Source organism: Ursus maritimus, unplaced genomic scaffold (assembly GCF_017311325.1).
Source record: "Ursus maritimus isolate PB19 unplaced genomic scaffold, ASM1731132v1 scaffold_7, whole genome shotgun sequence".
NCBI lineage: Eukaryota > Metazoa > Chordata > Mammalia > Carnivora > Ursidae > Ursus > Ursus maritimus.
Window position 1 is genome coordinate 36,119,090 of NW_024426885.1, and position 20,817 is coordinate 36,139,906.

The window sequence follows — 20,817 nt, forward strand, 5'->3', positions numbered from 1 at the left end:
TTGGTTTTATACTTTGTTAGTATGAATCTTTGGAAAGCACAAGGTGTTTCTCAAGCCCTTCTAATTTGGTAAACTCTGTCTCCCTCGCAAATCTTGAGGTTTGACTTCAGTCTATATTCGAGGACACTCATTTATACTCTGAGAGGTGGAACAAGAAGGCAGTGTCACCTTGTTCAGCCTTAGCTGGGAACATGCATGCTGGGCAACTCAAAGTTTTTGCCATTCTGCACATTTCTGAGAATGACTACAAAAGTGCCTAGAGCACTGACAAGTACATTTTCGCAAGTAAGCAAATTTGCGAATGTAATCGATGAATGAAAATCAATGTGTATCTATTTTTAGCATAATGAGACCAGGTAACAGAATAAAAACATATTAGTGCTTAAAAAGTTTTAATGAAATATTTTGATGGAAATTTTCCCTAAACATGGTGTGTCTCTTAAGACACTAAAGATAACTTTTTTCTCTGACTCAAGCTCATCATTATAATAAATAATGATAAAATCCAATGAAACCTTTAAGGTTTTACATATATCAATGTATGCTCTTAGATTTAAAAGCCCCAGGTGGCAAGAATTCTTGAGGCTTCTGCTTTGTTTTTTGCCTCTAATTGTTTTTTTTTTTTAAACCAAAGCTCAATAAACCTTAGCTGTATGATCTTAAGAAAAGTAAACTTTATGGGTCTCAGTTTTCTTATCTATAAAATTAAGAAAATGCATTTCTAAGGTCCCTCCAAGTCTAAAATTCTATCTTTTCTAGATAGCTGTGCCTTTTCGGCCTCTAGCTGCTTCCTTTCTGCTTCTGATTTTCTGTGTTCCAAAAAATAGGAAAGCCAACTCTATTTGCTCACTAACAAATAAAAGACATTCTAATTAAAGACTTGAGATCTTTTCTAAATTATGTGCATACAAATTCTGGCAACTAGGAGCTATAATCCAAAGAGACATGTAAAATCAGTTGTATTTCCTAACAAATGAAGTAAAAACAATTCATAAGACACTGTTAAATGTAAATAAACCAAATATCTGATCTACGACACGTGTAAAAACAAAACAAAACAAAAAAACCCAGCATCTTTTCTAGGATCCTCACTGATCCTATGCCTAGGATAAAAGGAAAATGAATACAGTTTGAAAAATTATTATATAGCATAATGTATAAACTTGTCAAATCACCACGTTATATACCTGAAACTAATGTAGCACTGTGTATGAACTATACTCAAATTTAAAAAAAAAGAAAGAAAAAATCTATTATAAAAAAGTCTTCATTAGACAAATAGTGCTGTTGACTTATTGTCTTTATTCAATTAAAATTACACTATGTATAAAATAGCAATGTATACACAGGATTTAATGCATCATAATATATACAATTATCTTTGAAAAGTCAGGATGCAAGTTACAATGATTATGAACATAAAACTTATATTAAAACATTCTCCATAAGTGATTTATTTAGCTGTTTTAGGTCGAAGTCGTCGTTTGAGAATCTGATGATCACTCTCCTTTACTTTATGGTCCATCAAAATCTGAAATTAACAATTTCACAATACTTTATAAATAAAAGCTTATTTATAATTTAGTAAGATCTATTCAAGTGCTTAATAATTGGAATAATAGGTACATTATAATATTTTGTCCTTTTAGACTATAAGTATACTAATCTATTAAAAAGTAATAGATTTTATAAAGATTCTTTCAATACTACCTAACATAGGATTAAAATAATCTACACCCCATATTGAATTCAGGACATATATAGCTTGAAGTAATTACTGAAATATTTGGAGGCAAATACCTCAAATAATTTTTAAGAAAAGATCTTTTGCAGCAACAAGTACCATAATCCCCCCTTATCTGTGGGGCCTATGTTCTAAGATCCCAGTGGATGCCTGAACCAAGGATAGAACCAAACCCTATGTTTACTGTTTTTTCCTATACATACATACCTATGATACACTATAATTTATGAGTTAGGCACATTATTGTATTAACAACAATCACTAATAAAACAATTATAACAATATACTGTAGTAGGTTATGTAAATGTTGTAGGTCTCTTCTGTCTACATATCATACTGTACTTTCTCATCTTCTTGTGATGATGAGAAATGATAAAATGCCTATGTGATAAGATGAAGTAAGGTGAATGTGTAGGCACTGTGACATATTGTTAGGCTACTACTGATCTTCTGACAATATACCAGAAGGAGGATCATCTGCTTCCAGACCACGATGACCACAGGACATTGAAACCATGGAAAACAAAAGCAAGGATAAGAAGTGACTACTGTATATAACTTAGGAAAGTAGAAAGAGCATTATATTGCAACTAAGAAAAGAAAGAACTTCAGCCAAGGGAAGAAATTATGTACTAATCAGACAGAGAGTGAAAAGTGACCAAGAGAATAGTATTTCCAACAGCATGTCCTAATTGACCCTAATTCTTCACCACCTGCGTTCCAGTGTCTTGTATCTGATAGGTACTGTTGCAGAAAGTCTCTCCCCTGATTTCTCTGAGCCACTTCCTGTTGAAGGCTTCTCCTTAAATTACTTTTCTACCATCCATTTCATCCACTAGGCAAATGCAAGCCTGATGGAAAATTAGAACTTCCCCTGTAATAGCACAGACTGTTCTGAGTGAAGAGAATGAGTCATCAAGTCAGGATGACAAACTACAGTCTTTTCTTAAAAGAACCTGGAAGGCTTAGAGGAAAGGTGGGAGGAAATGACTGAATGTCAATTTTGTATTTTTACCAGGCTCACTTAGGTCCAGATTTGTACAACTCTTATGATATAGTTAACAAGAAAAATAGGTGTTAGAAGCAAATAAACTACTAAACAGTATTAATTCTAATGATGGAATTAAAATTTCTCTGATTAATTTACAAATGTAAATACGTGACACTTGTATACATTAATGCAACACTTATAATTATTACAAATTTAACACATCAAATAGCAAAAGTATAACATTTAAAGCATATTCCAAGAGAACTGATCTAAAGAATAAAAATTCAAACCATTATAAAATTCAGATTGTTATGAATACCTCCAAATTAAAAAGAACATGGACAGTTTTACTTTTAAGAAAACCAAAAAGAGTAGCTTACCACTTGCCCAGATATATCAATAGGAGATGAAATTTCATTTGTGTATAATTTCCGTTTGGCCCGTTTTGGTCGAGACATATTTTCTTTACTTACTTCTACATTTGAGAGCTTTGAAGAGCTCATCGTTTCAATTATCTTCTTTGCTGTGAAAAAATACATATATTACTTAAATTCTGAAATAAATAACTTTCTAACTGGAAAGTTTTGAAATCCTTAATAAAGAAAAACATACCAAGTTAAAGAGAAAAAGCACTGCAACTTATAAATGGTGAAAGGACATGACTAGTCAATTCACAAAGAAAAAATTAAATGTCTCATAAATACATGAAATAATGATGAACAGCAAAAACAAAAAAGCAAATAAATAAAACATCAGTTGACTAATGTTCAACATGGTGAAAGGTTTCGTGAATTATAGTACAACCAACAAAACTCAGGTGTTTTTAATGACTTGAAAAGGTTCATGCTGTTATGCAAAAAAGCAGGATACATATATCCCGGACCATGCAGCAGTACTCATACGTAATCAATACACAATTACACACAAACACAATCAATATTAAGTGAAAGCAGTTTAGAATTTTGAGCCCTTTGCTTACCGTTAACACACACACACACACACACACACACACACACACACACACAGAGTAAATCAAATTGTTAATAGTTGATTGCTTCTAGGAAGTGGAATAAAAATTTTAAATTCTTACTTTGTACATTTGTTTGTCTTTCAACAGGTACATACTGATTTTAATAGAAAACATATTTCCATCTGGGAAACCTCCTGGGTAGAAAATCCTTATACATATAATATCAACTATATATTTTTTTAAATAGAAAAAACATTGAAGGAAATATGCTAAATTGAAAGTCTACTTGTCGAGGGTTAATCTGGGCTTGAAAGAGCTGAGCTGCCCAATGTCAGAGCAGCCAGTTAAGTCAATAAGCCAAAATAAAAGCAACTCTTAAGCCTTTAACCACTTACTGCAATAGAATAAGCAGGAGGCAAAACCTGAGAAAGCGCCAACTCCCACCCCCACCTTCCATCCTTCCCCATGGGTGGTCTAGGTCAGGAAGATCAGTAAGGGGTGGGGATGTCCGCCCCTGCCAAGGGAGCGCTGAACAGAAAGCTCTGGCTCTTGCAGTTTTATGCACCTTGGGGCTGGAGGCCAGAAGGAAGGGCTAAGAGTGGAAAAGTAAAATCAGAGTGGAGAAAGTGTCTTCAAGGTTCCCTCCCCTTTCCGGTCATAAGAAGGTCCCAGGCAGAGGTGCCTGAGGAATTTCTCTGCTAAAGGCCCCCAGTAAAGAGGCTCTGAATGAAGGCACTTTGGCTAGGACTACAGATATGTATCAGGACATAGGTGGCCAGGGTCCTGAGTCCTTGACTGTAACTCCCTTCAGAGACTGCTCTCCTTAGATGTGGGGAAGGCGGCTTTTCCCCATGAAGCCTAACATGTAAAGCCTCTGTAACTGCCTATGGTCAGCCTAAAAAGAAAAAAAAAGTCACACATGGGATTTTGGCCAGGCGGGAGCCGCCAAACTCCTCATGACAATGTGCCAGCCACTATACTAAGAGCTGAGGATGGGAACCACACAGACTCACTGCACTTGTGAAGCTCAAACTGTAGTGGAAAAGATAAGAAAACAAAAATTAGAGATTAAATAATTCAATCTGCACTTTGAAAAGATCCTTCTGGCAGCCATGCACTGGATGAACAGGAGACAGACAGGAGGGAAAAGTTGAGAAACCAGTGAATGAAGGAATGAAGTAACTGGTTATCAAGAACAGTAGAATTTTAAAAATTAATCTCTATTTTTTCCCTACGTTTTCAAGTGATCAACAACAGACACAGTATAGTTATAATCCAAAATAGGGGTATCTTATACTCCTAGAAATAAATGTTCAAAAATCCACACTAGGGGGGTGCCTGGGTGGCTCAGTCATTAAGCGTCTGCCTTTGGCTCAGGTCATGATCCCAGGGTCCTGGGATCAAGCCCCGAGTCGGGCTCCCTACTCGGCAGGAAGTCTGCTTCTCCCTCTCCCACTCCCTCTGCGTGTGTTCCCTCTCTCTCTCTGTGTCTCTCTCTGTCAAATAAATAAAATCTTAAAAAAAAAAAAAAAAACCACACTAAGGGCGACTGGCTGGCCCCGTCAGAAGAGCATGCAACTCTTGATCTTGGGGTGGTGAGTTCAAGCCCCATGTTGGGTGTAGAGATTAAATAAATAAACTTAAAAAAAAGACCCCACACAACGTATACAATTAGGGAAGTTGTTAAAGAGCTGGGTCAACCAAGTAAGGGAGTCAATTACCACATGGGTACTTCCCTTTCCTTGAAAACCTATTTTCTTTTGCTATGGAAGTGCTTATCAATATAATTTAAATAAAATACTTAAGAATCTAAAATAACAAGTCCTGCCTCTCCACATATAGATATTTAACAGTTTGCTGTTGTCCCTCCAGATATCTTCTATGCTTATACTAATTACACCTTTAAAAAATACGTGTTTTTTGAAAAACACATACAAACGGGGTCTGGTACGTCTGAAGTTCCCAAGCTGTGCACGAAGATGTACTACAGCAAACTCACAAGAGCACCTCGAAATATTTTAAATATTCGAAGAAAACAGTGACACACAATAGCTCAAGGAGTTCATACTTTCAAATGATAACGCATTACATTCCTTTTGATGATGATGTATCTTTACAACTGTGATTTTCAGAAGCTGAATTTTCTGTGGTTTTTGGCCTTAGCACTAATGGATAAAATATTTGTGTTTTTCTTTGGGTGTAGGGGAACAATGAAAAAAACTCACTGAGACATTAAGGGCACTGCGAACCAAGAAAGTTTGGGAATCTCTGTGTAAGTTTTTACAGAAAGTGTTTTTACACTTCAACTCTCTCCAGCTTTATCCTTCCCTGTTCTCCTCACCTCTAGTCTCTAATTTATCCCACTGCCACCACTGAGGCAATCTCCTGAAAATCCTGAGTCCACCGCCTGCCTCTTCCCGCAACGATCTGTCTACACTCTCCATGCCAGATGTATACTGTTACCCCAGTGCCTGCACATGCCCTACACTCTCCTGGTACTCTGCCTGTGTTAAAACTGTTCCCTCCAGTAGGTGTGTGTGTGTACATATAAATGTCTGTTTGTATTTATTATATACAAAAGAAGTATATATCTTAGTATGTGTTTATACACAGATAATTAATATGGTTAATGTTACATCATAAAGAAAAAACCATGAAGCAACTAAATCCAATAGCTACTTATAGAAATACATATTTTTGATATATATGAATGGGTAATGTTTGTCAATGCATAGAAAAAAAATACTATAAGAATATATACCATAATATAGTGATTACCTCTAGAGGGTGTAATCCTGCCAGCATTTCAATACCCAAGTTAATCCTACATCTTCAAAAAAATAAAAAATTTCCCTTAGCCTCTGAATCAAATAGCTCTCTTCCCTCCGATACCACCATAGCACTTTGCTTGGATCCCTGTAACTACACTAAGTGGGCTGCTCTGGATGAATTCTGGATGAATTAAGTTGATCCCTGAACAACACAGAGCTTTGGGGTGCTGACCCTCCCATAATGTCAAAAATCTGAGTGCAACTTTTGACTCTCTAAAAACTTTACTAATAGCCTACTGTTGATCAGAACTCTTACTGGTTAACACACATTTTGTATGTATTATATATTGTATTTTCACAATAAACCAGAGAAAACAAAATGTTATTAAGAAAATCATAAGTAAGAAAAAATACATTCATAGCAATGTACTTATCAAAAAACATCCACAGGGCACCTGAGTCAGTTAGGCCTTTGAATCTTGATTTTTGCTTCGGTCATGATCTTAGGGTTGTGAGATCAAGCCCCCTTTTGGGCTCCATGCTGGACATGGAGCCTGCTTAGGATTCTCTCTCCCCCTCTTCCTCTGCCCCTCCACCTCTAAAAACAAAAGAAAACAAAAAACATCCACATATACGTGGACTTGTACAGTTCAAACCCGTGTTGTTCAAGGGTCAACTGCACTTACATATCGTTCTTTCTCCTCCACTCCAGTGAACATCTAAGCATGTCATCATCTCATGCATCGTCCCATGGTACTCAACATAGGACAATGTCTATTCAAACTATGATAATCACTGCTGTTGAGTTAAAAAACACCTAATATAAAAGGTCATTTAGTTTTCTGCAAACCTTTTGATTGAAGAATTGTTGGAGAATGTTGTAAGAAGTCTCCAAATTTCTGTAGTGTTCCTTCTTTTTTCTTAGTGGCCACATTTGTATTTACTGTGGATGCCTGACTCCGTAAAGAGTATGTTTTCTTAGATGACGGACGTTTGGAAACCTAAAAAACAAACATTTTTTGTTACTGTCGATGAGAAATGTTAGAAGAAAACAACTGTAACCACAGTTGAATTAAAGAGGCCAGACACAGGTCACAAATTCGCAGGCAGGTTAATTCAGGATTAAGTATATGAGGAGAGGGTGAAAGAACCAAAGAATGGCAAAATGGGTGTGATAGGCTAACTCAGAAGTATCACGAAGGGCCTGCTGCTGGCCTAATGTTAAAGGTTATTATATTCTAAGCTGAATTAGATGAGTAAGAAATGGAAGATAAATGAGTTATAACTGGACAAAACTGGATTTCCGGGTAATTACTGATCAACTTTGACATCTTTATTTTTATATTCTACTTTATAAACATTAAGAAAATGGTCAATTCTGAACACATTAAAAGACAAACCTTTTGTTCCTTTTTGACAGAAGAATTTCTATGCTCAGAAACAGGAGACTTCAAATTAGGTCTGGGTGTAGCATTCTTCTTATTTTCACATTTCACCAAGTCCTAAAATTAATGAAATTCACTGGTTAATTTCTTAACAATATTTTCTTTCTCTAGGCTCAAAAAAAAAAAAAAAAAAGATGATGGTTCTCTGAAGATATTTTGGGTTGTCACTGCTGGGAGAGGAGGATGTTTATTGGCAACTAGTGGTAGAGGCCAGGAATGCTCCTAAACACCCTTGTAAATGCATAGGAAAGCCTTCCAGAACAGGAATACAAACCCAAATGCCAATCATACTGAAGTTGAGAAACCTGACTGAAGGTATGACTTTTTCTCCCAGCTTTATTGAGGTATTATAGACATAACATAGGTACGTTTAAGATGTACAATGTGAGGATTTAATACACACATATACTGCAACATGACTGAAGGTATGAATTTTTCACATATATCATAAATAATGAAATTACATAAGCTAAATAAGAAATAGAAGGCATAACATCTTTTATTTGAACCCCATTTCTAAAATATAGCAATACATCTACTCTTTCCCCAACTCCCAAATCATGCAGAGTATCTATGTTTAAGAACTCTAATTGAAATTTGGTAGCATCAAGAACAAAACAGAGCAAGTAAAAATCTTCAATATAAGCACAGGCAAAATGCTAAAATCAAAAAATATAATCTATCTTCCCTACTAAATAGGCATGACATATTACATTTCTTTCTCCCACATAACTTCTCTTTAGGACAAAGTCTCTTCTAGTATATTAACTGAATCAAACTTACACAAATCCTAGTTGTACCAAAGATTATAAGCATAAAAGGAAAAAAAAAAAAGGCAAGGAAAGAAACAAAGAAAAGATCATGACTGAACCTCAGAATTCAAGTTACAAAGTAGAAGTCATAAGGGTAATAAGAAGCAGACTTCCTGAAAGGGGAAAGACAGATGGTAATCAATGGAAAACAAATGAAGAGTAATAACTCCATCATACGTGCAGTGTGCAATAAAGAGTTCTCTGGAGTTGTCACTGGATTAGAATATATATAGCACTATATAAACGGTTCTCATGAGGACCTTACAACACTCACTTTATTAGAGCAGTGAAGAGCTAGTAAAAACAGGAAAAAACCTTAAGTTTCTACATGATTTAACTACATGAATCTGTATATCTATTCTGAAAAACGCTTGGGGAGTATATACCAACAGTAAAATGAATAAAATAGTTGGTGTTTAACCCTCTGAGTACACAACCAATTTTTCCTTTTCCCTTGAAAAAACGAATCAAGAAAAAGTCAACAGAGATCATAATGAAATTAAAATGCTATTTTAATGTTGTCTAAAATATAAATATAAATTAAATAAATATTGAATAAAAGTTAACTAAGGCTCTACAAAACAATCACTAAAGGTAATCTAGGTGTAGCAGGAAAGATGCTAAATAATATTCATTCAGCAAATTTATTACCTGACAGAGAGCCTCAGGAGTATGGTTAATACTATTTCTGCTCTTCCACCAGCTTGAAAATATACTACTCTTTAAAGAGGTAAAAAAAAAAAAAAAAAAAAAAGTTGAAGAAAAAGTTATTGTGCTAGAGAGTTTATAGTTAGTTTTAAATTTAAAACAAGTTACTTTTAAAACTAAATATTACCATTTATTATGTATCCACCACATGTGGAACAAACGCTAAGCATTTTAAACATATTATCTCTAATCCTTTATTTCTAAAAGGAGAAAACTGAGAACGAGAAAGTTATGTGACCAGCCAAACCCACCTGGCTAGGATATGGCAGAAGGTTCGGTAACCCCACAATCAGAGAGCTACAGTAGGAAGTAGTAAAGAGTTTTTATCCTACCACTAAATAGAGGCCCAAATTTTAATATACCGGCTGATAGAAAAAGTTTCTCTTCCAAAACCTACTCTAACCATAGAGAGCTAAGATTTTAGTTAAACAACAAAGATTATATTCAAGCAAGTTAGCCATTTGGTTTCTCTAATTTATCAACCCATTTCTCTTCCACTGGAGTTTGACCAGGACTGGTGCACTGAACTAGCTCTCCGGGGAAATCCACCATCACCTGACCTAGCACAGCTTCAATGAAACAAGGGCTAAGTTTTAATAACCCTAAGCTTTTTGTTTAAGGACTATTAGACTATAATAATATTCTTAAGGAGTATAAAATATGCCACAAATTATGATTTTGGTCTCCAATAGCAGTGCTTATGAACAAGAGGGCAGTATAAAAGTTTAATTATGTATAATAACTGAGCTTAAGGTTTGCTTGCTAAATTCACTCATTACTTAAGTACTTACCTCCTCCATTTCATTACTCTTCCTCTTCCGGGCCTTGGAAATCTTAACCGTCACAGGTAAAGTGCAACCAGGGTGTTTCACTGCCATTTTGTTTGGCTGTAAAGGTGTAAACTGAATCTCTAACTCAGGTTTTGGAAATCGAGTAGTTTGATTATTTTCTGTTGACACTTCACAAGAGTCAAGGACTACAGAGCCATCCTACAGCATAATTAAAAAGAAAAACAAATCTTATTTGCAGAATATGAATTCATGAATCGCAAAGAATTAACTCTTTCAAATACTTATCAGAGACAATGAATTGGAAAAGATTAAAAGTGTGCTGGCTCGAATTTACCACAGCAAGGACAGAAAGATCGGTGTTACCATCCACCCTCTCCAGGTTTACATACGATATGTTAAAATTCAAGGAAATAGAGATCAGTATTTCCCAAACTTGTATGATCATAAGAATAATTCAAACAATTTATTTAAAGATTCTTGGACCCTGACACAAACCTACTAAATCTCCTAGGAAAGAGTCTAGGATTTTTAATAAGCACCCTAATTAAGGGAGATTAAAGTTGGCTTCAAATTCTTTGTTACTCCTCCCATTGAGAGATGGAGTCTCATTTCTCTTCCCTGAATCTGGTGGAAATAACTTCATCATTCTGAGGCTTGATCATAAGAAGCATTGTAACTTCCACCCTGTCCTCTTTGAAAAGTTACTTTCAGGACGCTCCCCCTTCAAAATGCCTCATCTCAGAATGCAGCCACTGTGCTGTGACAAGCCCAAGCCACAGGGAGAGGCCACATATAGGTTCAACTGAGCTCCCAGAATCAACTATCAGCTACATGAATGAATCATTTAGACTTTAATTCCAACACAGCATATCGAGTTCATGAAGGCAAGAGAAAGATACAAAATAGCTCTGGGAAACAAACTGAGGGCTTCAGAGGGGAGGGGGGTGGGGGATTGGGATAGGCCGGTGATGGGTATTAAGAAGGGCACATATTGCATGGTGCACTGGGTGTTATACGCAAATAATGAATCATGGAACACTACATCAAAAACTAAGGATATACTGTATGGTGACCAACATAACATAATAGAAAATTATTATTAAAAAAAAAAAAAAAACCCAAAAAACAAAATAGCATAATAAAACCATTCCCCAAAACTGGAATATACAGTAACTGCTGGAATTCTTAATAAGAATTGGAATCAGGAGGTTTTAGGACATAAATTTATATATATACACATATGTATTTGTATAAATATAGAGTTATATATAAATTTATAAAGAAATGTTCCATATATAACTGCCTTTGCAATCAAGATTAATCTTGTTTATGAATCAACTCCAAATTTCTCTTCAAATGATATGATCTGTCTCTAAGGCCAATGCCAATTATCCGAAATTCCACCAAAAACTATCAAAGAAAGGGCAAGAGAAAAGAATGCCTTGTGCTATTTCCCCAGATTAAAATGCCCTTCTCTTCCCATTCACAGCTTGGTAAAAGTCTATTCACCTTCAAGACCCAGGATGACGTTACCTTCTCTAACCCACATTCACAACCACTCAGGTAAAAATTCATCACATCCTCCCCGCAGGCAATGTTCCTTCTTAGCACTCTCTTCATGACTCTTAGCCCATAAGATAAAGTCAAACAAGTACTCACTTAAGTATCTGTTTTACTAGAGTCTTTACTCCTTGAGGCTGGCAATCATGTCTTACGTTTGAACTCTCAGTTGGGAACAACTTAGCAATGTTCCCAACCAACACTAAAAACTCCCAATAAATGTGTTTAAAAAATAAATGCAAAAAAGGAATTTGTCTTCAAAACTTTAAGTGACATAGAATTTTTATCTATTTCATATGTAATCTAAGACTCTATTATCCAAAGTGGTTTACAGAACCCTAAACCCACTATAGATTAAGGAAACTCATTGTGAATTACTGAGAGTTGGTGACAAAGTTATTAAACGGGTACAATTTAAAAAAAAAACAAAAAACTACTAAATAGAATGCTTATTAAAAGGACCTCTTATGAGGGCTAATATTCATCCATATTTTATCTTTTGTAGGATTTCCTATTTCTGACCACCAAGTTTGTTTATATTAACAAATCTGTTGTTTACAATAAGTATCATTTTGAGAGGAGATTAATATCGTTGGGGGATCTAATCTTCCAAAAGAATTTCACTTCTCATAAGCCTTTAGGTTTTCCTTCCCACAGCCAAGAGCACATACAGCTAACTGCACAGCAAGGTACAACAATTGATTAAATTAAACTTGCACGTGTTATTTATTAATTAGCGGTCACTGGTAAAGAGGGTAACAAAGTGGACAGTGTTACCAAATGCCCACCTCTACTTCATTCCTAGACATTTCAAAACTTGTTGATAGAGGTTCAGTTTCAACTCTGCCAGGATCCATTGAACTCATATGTGTAGGCTTGATATCCACATTCTGTTCTTCCTAAGAAATATTAAAACAAGCCATTGTAACCAAAAATATATTAAAACACTTCACCTAAAGAACAAAAAACCAAGATTTGGGTGGATTATATCATGGAAGTAATGAAAGACTTCCTCCTCTCTTTTATCCTCAGAGACTTAGGAAAGGCTGGGCACCTTGCCAGCCTCTAAGCCTGATTGAAAGAGAAATCTGAAAGATTACTTTCAATTTTCAAGGTTTTCTTGTATTCTCATTTTACTTTCATTGCAACTCTCTCAGCTAGATTTGGCAAGAATCATTATTCCCACTTTCTAGATGAAACCAAAACCGAGAGATGTAAAATCACATGGCCATGGTCTGTACTAAGTTGGAAGTGTTGGAACCCCAACAACTGCTTTGATAACACCATTCTGAAAAACTAGAGGAGTCTTGAGAATGCAACTATCAGAGTAGTAATATCAGAGTAGTATCAGAGTAGAAAAGACCATATTGATACTAAACCTTTTCTTGCTGCACAACTCATCCCTTTTTCTCAGTCATAGGATATGCTCTATTCCTATACCCTATTTAAGGGATCTATAAAGAAGTATCAGATTATATTTTTAATAAATTCCACAATGGGCCTTCTCATGACTGCCATCAAAAGCAGAAGTCAAATGTATCTCTTATGTCACCTACCCAAATAAAACTGTGCTGTTTTACAAATGTTCTCAATTAATTTTCACAACTCTAGTAGGAAGACATTACTATCTCTGTTTTAGAGAAGTTCAGATATAATAAGTAATTTTCCCAAAGATCCCAAAACCACAGTGACAGCAACAGACACCTAGTTTTTCTAAGTTTCTTGTCTGTGCTATATGTACCACATGCTACTACCTCTCTTTTTTAGCAGTCTTCCTCTTAGAGTCATGAAGTCTTTTGTTGTGACAGACATGCACATACATTTCTTTTCCTATTGTCTGAAGGCAGCAAATTTTTAAGTATAGATCATTTATTCTGGAAAGACTAGCTTCAAATGTACCCTGATTCGATTATACCAGGAAGTAACTATCTGTGAAATGCAATCCTCTCTCCATGCAGGGTTCCCAACCCCAATGAAACATTACAAAAGTAACTCCAGAATGACTCACCAATGTGAGTCATTACCAAAACAATTCATTTTCAAAACAATTCATACCTTTATATAGTAAACTTAGGGTGGGCCCAAGTATTTAAATATTACCAAGAATTCAGGTTGAATCACATTCCCACATTTGAAAGGTAGATGAGGGACTAAATCACAAATTGTTTATTTTCTAATTACTCTACCTGGAAGATATGACCAAAATATTTGAGAAAGTACTATTTCTCAGTTGGCAAATTGATCATAATCATAAAACTCTGAAAACTTGAAATATGTAATAACAATCCAAGTAATTTTTGAAACTCTGATTCCCCTGTAATCTATTGAAACTTACTTTTTTATCCTCTAAGAGTTAAATCATTTTTAAAAATTCCTCTGTTCAATTAAAAAAAAAGTAATGAAAGAACAAGATTCTACTCACTGTTTCAGAAGGCTCCAATGTGATCTTTTTTAATTGCTCAATTTCCTTATCTTTCTGTATATTACTGGAGATCAGTTCCTTCAGCTGTATTTCTAAAGCTGCGACCAGTTGATCCCGTTCTTCTCGCCACTTCTGAAGGTTCTCATCTTTCTTTGCCAGTTGTGTTGTAAGTATGTCCTAACCAGAAAATAAAGAAAATGTTATGAAACTAAGATTTTTTTGAAATTTTTACTAGAAATAACACAACTATGAATAAGACATGTAACAAATTACATAGTTAAGGTTAGATAAAATATTTACTTGTAAAACAAAATACACAGGGACACCTGGGTGGTTCAGACCGTTAAGCAGCTGCCTTCGGCTCAGGTCATGATCCTAAGGTCCTGGGATGGAGTCCCACATTGGGCTCCTTGCTCAGCAGGGAGCCTGCTTCTCCCTCTGCCTGCCACTCCCCCTGCTTGTGCTTACTCTCTCTCTCCCCCCCTCTCTCTGGTTTAAAAAAAAAAAAAAAAAGCCTTTATATATTTACTGTCCACATGCTGTATTTATTCCTATCCCACCTCATTCCAAAAATCAGTTTATTGGTCACTTCTTTCAATAAGAAATTATGGCTTTTAATCTAATACTAGCATTTCCCCCAAGATTTTGGAAATGAGAGGGTAAAACTACAGTCAAGCAAATGACAAAACTAATAGCAACAAACAATAGAGAAATGAAAATTTGAAATACCATTTTTCAATGAGTTCAAAAACCAAGAAACAGTGGTGAATTAAAGAAAATATGGGTAAGACCTAAACATGAGAAGCTGCAAAACACTGCTGAAAGAAAAGAAAAATACATCAATAAATGGACAGATAGTTTGTGCTCAATGATTAAAAGACTCCATATTGTTAAGATGTCAGTTTTCCCTAAATAGATCTATAGAGTCAAAGCAATTTCAATCAAAATCCAGGCAGGTGAGAGCGTATGTGTGGAAATGGGAAAGCTCACTGTGAAAGTTATATGAAAATGCAAATGATCTAGGATAGTCAAAATTATGTTGAAAATGAAGAACAAAGTAGGAACAAACACACTGTCATTTCAAGCCTACTATAATAATCAAGACAATGTGATAATGTTATGAACAGAGATCAGCAGAACAGAAAAGAAGGCCCACAAGTGCATGGTCAACTGGCATTCTACAATAACACCAAAGTAATTCAATGGAGGAAAGGACAGTCTTTCCAACAAAGAATGCTGGAACAGGGGCGCCTGGGTGGCGCAGTCGTTAAGCATCTGCCTTTGGTTCAGGGCGTGATCCCGGCGTTCTGGGATCAAGCCCCACATCAGGCTTCTCTGCTAGGAGCCTGCTTCTTCCTCTTCCACTCCTCCTGCTTGTGTTCCCTATCTCACTGGCTGTCTCTCTCTGTCAAATAAATAAATAAAATCTTAAAAAAAAAAACAAAACAAGAGATTATATTGTTAAAAAAAAGAACCCCAATCCTAATCTCATACCATATACCAAAATTAATCCTTGAACAAAAAGTGGTAGAGCAGTGGGAAAGTTTTTTTTCAATAAATACTACCAGGAAAATCAGTAATCCACATTAAAAAAAAAAATTAGTCTTGCTGCCTAACTCACTCCAACACAAAACTCAATACTAGAATCAAAATATGAAAGGTAAAACTCAAACAGGAAATAGCATAAAAGAACATCTTCATGTCTTTGGGGTTAATAAAGGAAAAGTTAGGAAAATGAACTAAAGTAAATTTAAGAACTCATATTCATAAAAAGGCAACATAAAAAGTAAACTAGAGATTGAAAAAAGGTACTTGCAACACATAACAGAGAGCTCCGATCCAGAAAGTTTAAGAAGCTCCTACATATCAAGTAGAAAAAGCCAGACAGTCCATAGGAAAAAGGTAAGGAGCCTTATAATCTTCAACCTCATTAGTACTCCAGGAAAAGCACATTAAAACCATAAAAAATGACCAACACCACCATGTTTGTGGGAATACACAGCAACTCCAATACTAATTAGAGTACAAATGGGTACAACTACTCTGGAAACCAATCTGACATTCTACCAGAGTTCCATACGTGTATACCTTATCATCCAACATTTTTATTCTTGGCTAACTATGCAAGAAAAACGCATGCATATGTGACTGAGAGAAATGGATAAAAATGTTTACAGGAGAATTTACATGTAACAGCTCAAAGCAGAAAATAATTCACATATCTCCAACATTAAAATGAATAGGCTGTGGTATATTCATACACTGCAATATTCAGCAATGAAAATGGACTAATTCCAGCTACATGTGACATGAAGAATTCTCATGAACATAATATTGAAAGAAGCCAGGAAAAACAAATGCATCCTGAATAAATCCATTTACATAAAATTCAAAACTGGCCAAAACTAAAGTACAACATTAAAAGACAGAATAGTTATTACCACAGGGAAAGAAATAGAAGAGGAGCCCCCTGGGGGGCTGGTAATGTTCTATTTCTTGAACTAGGTGGTACTTAAGTGGATACTGACTACAACAGTTCACCGAACTATTGTTTTGTTTATTTACTGTGATTTACTGTGTTACATGTGACAATTTTACAAATTAACAATATATACCTTAATATGGCAGACACATACATCCTAGGTATGACTGCAAAGAAATATATGGGAAAAAGAAGGAAGCTAGCTTTGTCTAGGATTAAAAACTTAAAAGTAGGTTTTAGGGCACCTGGGTGGCTCAGTGGGTTAAGCTTCCAACTCGTTGATTTTGGCTCAGGTCATGAGACGGAGCCCCACGTGAGGCTCCTCCCTGGATGTGAAGCCTGCTTGAGATTGTCTCTCTCTCCTGCCCCTTCCTCCCTCCTCACCCTCAAGCACGTTCTCTACCTCTTAAAAAGCAAAACAAGTTAAAGTTGGTTTACTTGCTAGCACTGCTGCCAGAGGGATCACTGACTGGGAAAAGAAAATAGCTCTATTCCTGATTTAGAGCTGGAGTGGCTGACAGTGCCAACAGTTTTGATTTCACTTCTTGCCTCTTACTATTGCCCAGGAAGGTATGATGGGCTGTGGGACAGGAGCAGAGAACTAGTAGCAACCTTTCCTGTTGAGACAAATGCAGCATCAGTATCCGGCTCAACCCACCATCTTCTGAAGGTACATTTAATCACGTGGAATTGGCACATGAAATATATTGCCATCTCAGAGTTGTAGTAATGAGAAGCTATTAGTCTCACATGATTTAGCATATGACAAAAAGAGTCAAGACTCTAAGAAAATGACAACTAGGGGGTGTCTGGGTGGCTCAGTCGGTTAAGCGTCTGCCTTTGGCTCAGGTCATGGTCCCAGGGTTCTGGGATAGAGCCCCACATCGGGCTCTCTGCTCAGCGGGGAGTCTGCTTCTCCCTCTCCTCTCCCGCTCTCCCCCACCTCATGCTCTCTCTCTCACTCTCTCTCTCAAGTAAATAAATAAAATCTTTAAAAACCAACAACAACAACTACTACTAATGTAATGTAGCATTCTAGATGAGACCCTGGACCCAGAAAAAGACATTAGTGGGAAAACTTATGAAATTCTAATAAGGACCACAATTTAGCTAACAGAAATACAATAATGTTAATTTGTTGATTTTGATCATTGTACTATTGTTACCTAAGGTGCTAACATCAGGAGAAGTTAGTGGTAAGTATACAGGAACTCTGGATTCGTTTTGCAACTTTTCTATAAATAAAATGATTTCAAAATAAAAAGGTAAAATTATTTTTAAAAATCAGTGGGAAAATCACCCTTAACTTACTGAAAATTAACATCCTGGCTTCACAGGGAAGCTCAGCTATTATCTGTAAAACTCTGTCATAAACAAATAAAAATACCAGCAATGACAATGTGACACTGCCAAGTTACTACTACTGTAAGGAGGAAATCAGCTTTTCATTTAAAGATAGTGTCAATGTGTTGCACAATAGCTTTCCTAAGACCAACAATACCTTTTAACTTATTTTCTTCTGTTGGCAACAGGAGGTGTCAAACAGGCTAAGCAGTCAAGTAAAACAGGAAGGGAAAAACAAGCTAAGATAGAATTGCTACAAGAGCCACAGCTAGTCAAGATAAAACCAAAGGTTATTTCTACCTATTGTCTTCTAGAAACAATTTAGTTGACTTTTTTTTAAGAAGATTTTATTTATTTATTTTAGAAAGAGAGAGAGCACAAGCAGAGGGAGGGGCAGAGGGTGAGGGAGAGAGAATCTCAAAGCAGACTCTGTGCTGAGTGTGGAGCCCAACAGAGGGCTCGATCTCACAACCCCACGACCATGACCTGAGCCAAGACCAAAAGTCAGACGCTCAACCAACTGAGCCACCCAGGTGCCCATAATTGACTTTTTTAAAGCCCTGATAAAATCAGCTTATGAAATAACATACACACACCATGTTAATAGAATCTACAGTTCACAGTGCAAAATTTTATAATAGAGATAACCCTATAGCAATCAAAGGGAAGAGATGTTTAAGTTCTGTACCTACATACTGAGATGTAATTAGGCATTTTCCCAACTTGCTAAATGGACTGAAGAAAGTTAAAATAAGAATGTAAGTGAACTTCAAAATTGGGACAGAAAAGTCATCTTACAAATAGACAAACTGTCTTTTAAAAGAGCAAGAAAATCAGGCAACCATGTAAAGACTGGTAAGAATCCCAGGGATAAACTTAAACCAAAGCAGCTGGTGAAATACTTCAAAGATAAAGTATAATTGTTACCAACCACTTCATTTTGTTGTTTCAAACAACGCTCTCTGTCTTCAGCATACTTTTTCATCTCTTTGTTTCGTAGATTCTCAGCTTCTTTTGCTTGAGTGATAAGCATCATTTTTTCTTCTAGCCATTTCTTTCTGTCGGCTTTATATTTATGTTCAGATTCCTATATATATAAAAATAATACAAGTAACTATCACATGCTTAAATAATACTTAAGTCATAGTCGACAAATTTATTTTTAGAACATATTCATATAAACCATCACTTTTTTACCGTTTTGAAAATTAAAAATAAGTGTTTTTCCTTAAACAATGATAAAATCAGAGTTTATTTCAGATTATAAAATGAATGCTGCTGATTTCCTTTTCTAAATGGACTTCCTTTTATAAACCTATTTTGCTATGAAGTCCATTTAAGGACTCTCCTTCATCAGTGACCTTAAGAACAAATAAACAATCTCTATTTCTGAAAGAGTTACAAAGACCCAAGTCTTTCTACATGTCAGAAAAGAAAAAGTCTTGGTTTGTGATGGTCATTTCTAATTGTATGGTTTCAAAAATAAAATATTCCTGGGTATACAGGATGCAAAAAGTAACTTGTGCAACAGGATATTCATGAATCAGAGGAACACTGAGAATGGCTAGACTGAGAATAAAGCTGATCAGTAATTTCCATTCCAGAATTACAAAGTTCATAATCTATGTGATTACATCATTTGAGAAGAACATAAAATAAAGGAATACTCCTTAATATGAACATTCCCAATATAGTTAATATTTTTTCATAAGTAATGGAGTATTTACTTTGTTCTACCTGCTTTGGGATTTTCCCAATTAGGGTAAATTCTAGAATATATAATTAATAGTTAATGAAAGACTTTTTATTTGTTCAGTATCTGATTACATATAGCATGTATTTAAGAAAATAATTTAGATGCAGCCAACTTTTTAAAATCACTATTATGCTTTCTTCAATCTCAAAACTAGTTCCTTCTAGTAAAATGTATCAAATTTTAAGTGGTATTTGGTAAACCCCATTAAAAAATATTTCCTCCACATGTGGTATTCTATACAGTATTTAGAATTGAACAGGGAATAAATACAAATGCAAAACAGAATATCCTTTATATAATAGAGTTTCAAATATACTCCTGTGTCCAGATATACAACTGTATTCTTTACCAACTTCATAACTAAAAATTAAAATGATTATATACAAAATAATCTTCCTAAGAGTCCTCTTTTCCACAGCAGTATTTGAGGACTAAGAAGTTTAAGGAGTAGAAAAATAGGTACAAACACATAACTAGTGATTTAAGAATTAAATACATAGAAAATAAAAGAGAAGACCCAACCACTGTATTTTCATTGGCACTAACTGGTGGTTTGTGTCTTGGAAATTTCCGCCCCATGTCGATTCAATGTATACTGAAAAACTATACCTGTATGTTCACATTTCCCAGGTAGCACTTCACCCATATCTAAATTATAAAATACTTGCTGAACTCTCCTCTCATGAGAAATACCATGGCTAGATACATATATACATAAAATCATACCTGTAACTCGTCCTGAAGCTTACTGAGCTTTTCACTAAGTACATCTGTGTTATCCTCAAGTTCTTTATTTGACCTTTGATTACTTTTGCCTTCCAGAACATTGCATTTTTCCTTCCATTTTTCCAATTCTAATTTGAAAACATAAAATTATTTTTTAAAGCACATGCAAAAGTTATACCATATAGAGATACATGTGGCATGAGATACAGACAAGAATCAGTAGAACCCAGAGGAAAAACATAAACACAGATAGAACTGAGACAATTTCAAGGGCTGCACTTTTAAGAGCTCTTAC

The 20,817-nt window shown here is 35.4% G+C and overlaps 1 protein-coding gene across 1 annotated transcript in view; it reads right to left on the reverse strand.

The window, feature by feature from the left end:
• Positions 1 to 1,282: 1,282 nt before the first annotated feature.
• The window catches only part of KIF20B (kinesin family member 20B), a 64,808-nt gene continuing 45,273 nt past the window's right edge, over positions 1,283 to 20,817 (reverse strand). The window contains exons 24-33 of the mRNA XM_040624125.1: positions 20,523 to 20,650; positions 18,972 to 19,127; positions 14,215 to 14,391; positions 12,581 to 12,691; positions 10,233 to 10,430; positions 9,385 to 9,453; positions 7,877 to 7,978; positions 7,327 to 7,477; positions 3,116 to 3,258; positions 1,283 to 1,531 (exon numbers count right to left, since the gene is read on the reverse strand). Coding sequence (XP_040480059.1) covers positions 1,454 to 1,531; positions 3,116 to 3,258; positions 7,327 to 7,477; positions 7,877 to 7,978; positions 9,385 to 9,453; positions 10,233 to 10,430; positions 12,581 to 12,691; positions 14,215 to 14,391; positions 18,972 to 19,127; positions 20,523 to 20,650 — 1,313 coding nt within the window. The 3' untranslated portion in view covers positions 1,283 to 1,453. The remainder of the gene's footprint in view (positions 1,532 to 3,115; positions 3,259 to 7,326; positions 7,478 to 7,876; positions 7,979 to 9,384; positions 9,454 to 10,232; positions 10,431 to 12,580; positions 12,692 to 14,214; positions 14,392 to 18,971; positions 19,128 to 20,522; positions 20,651 to 20,817) is intronic.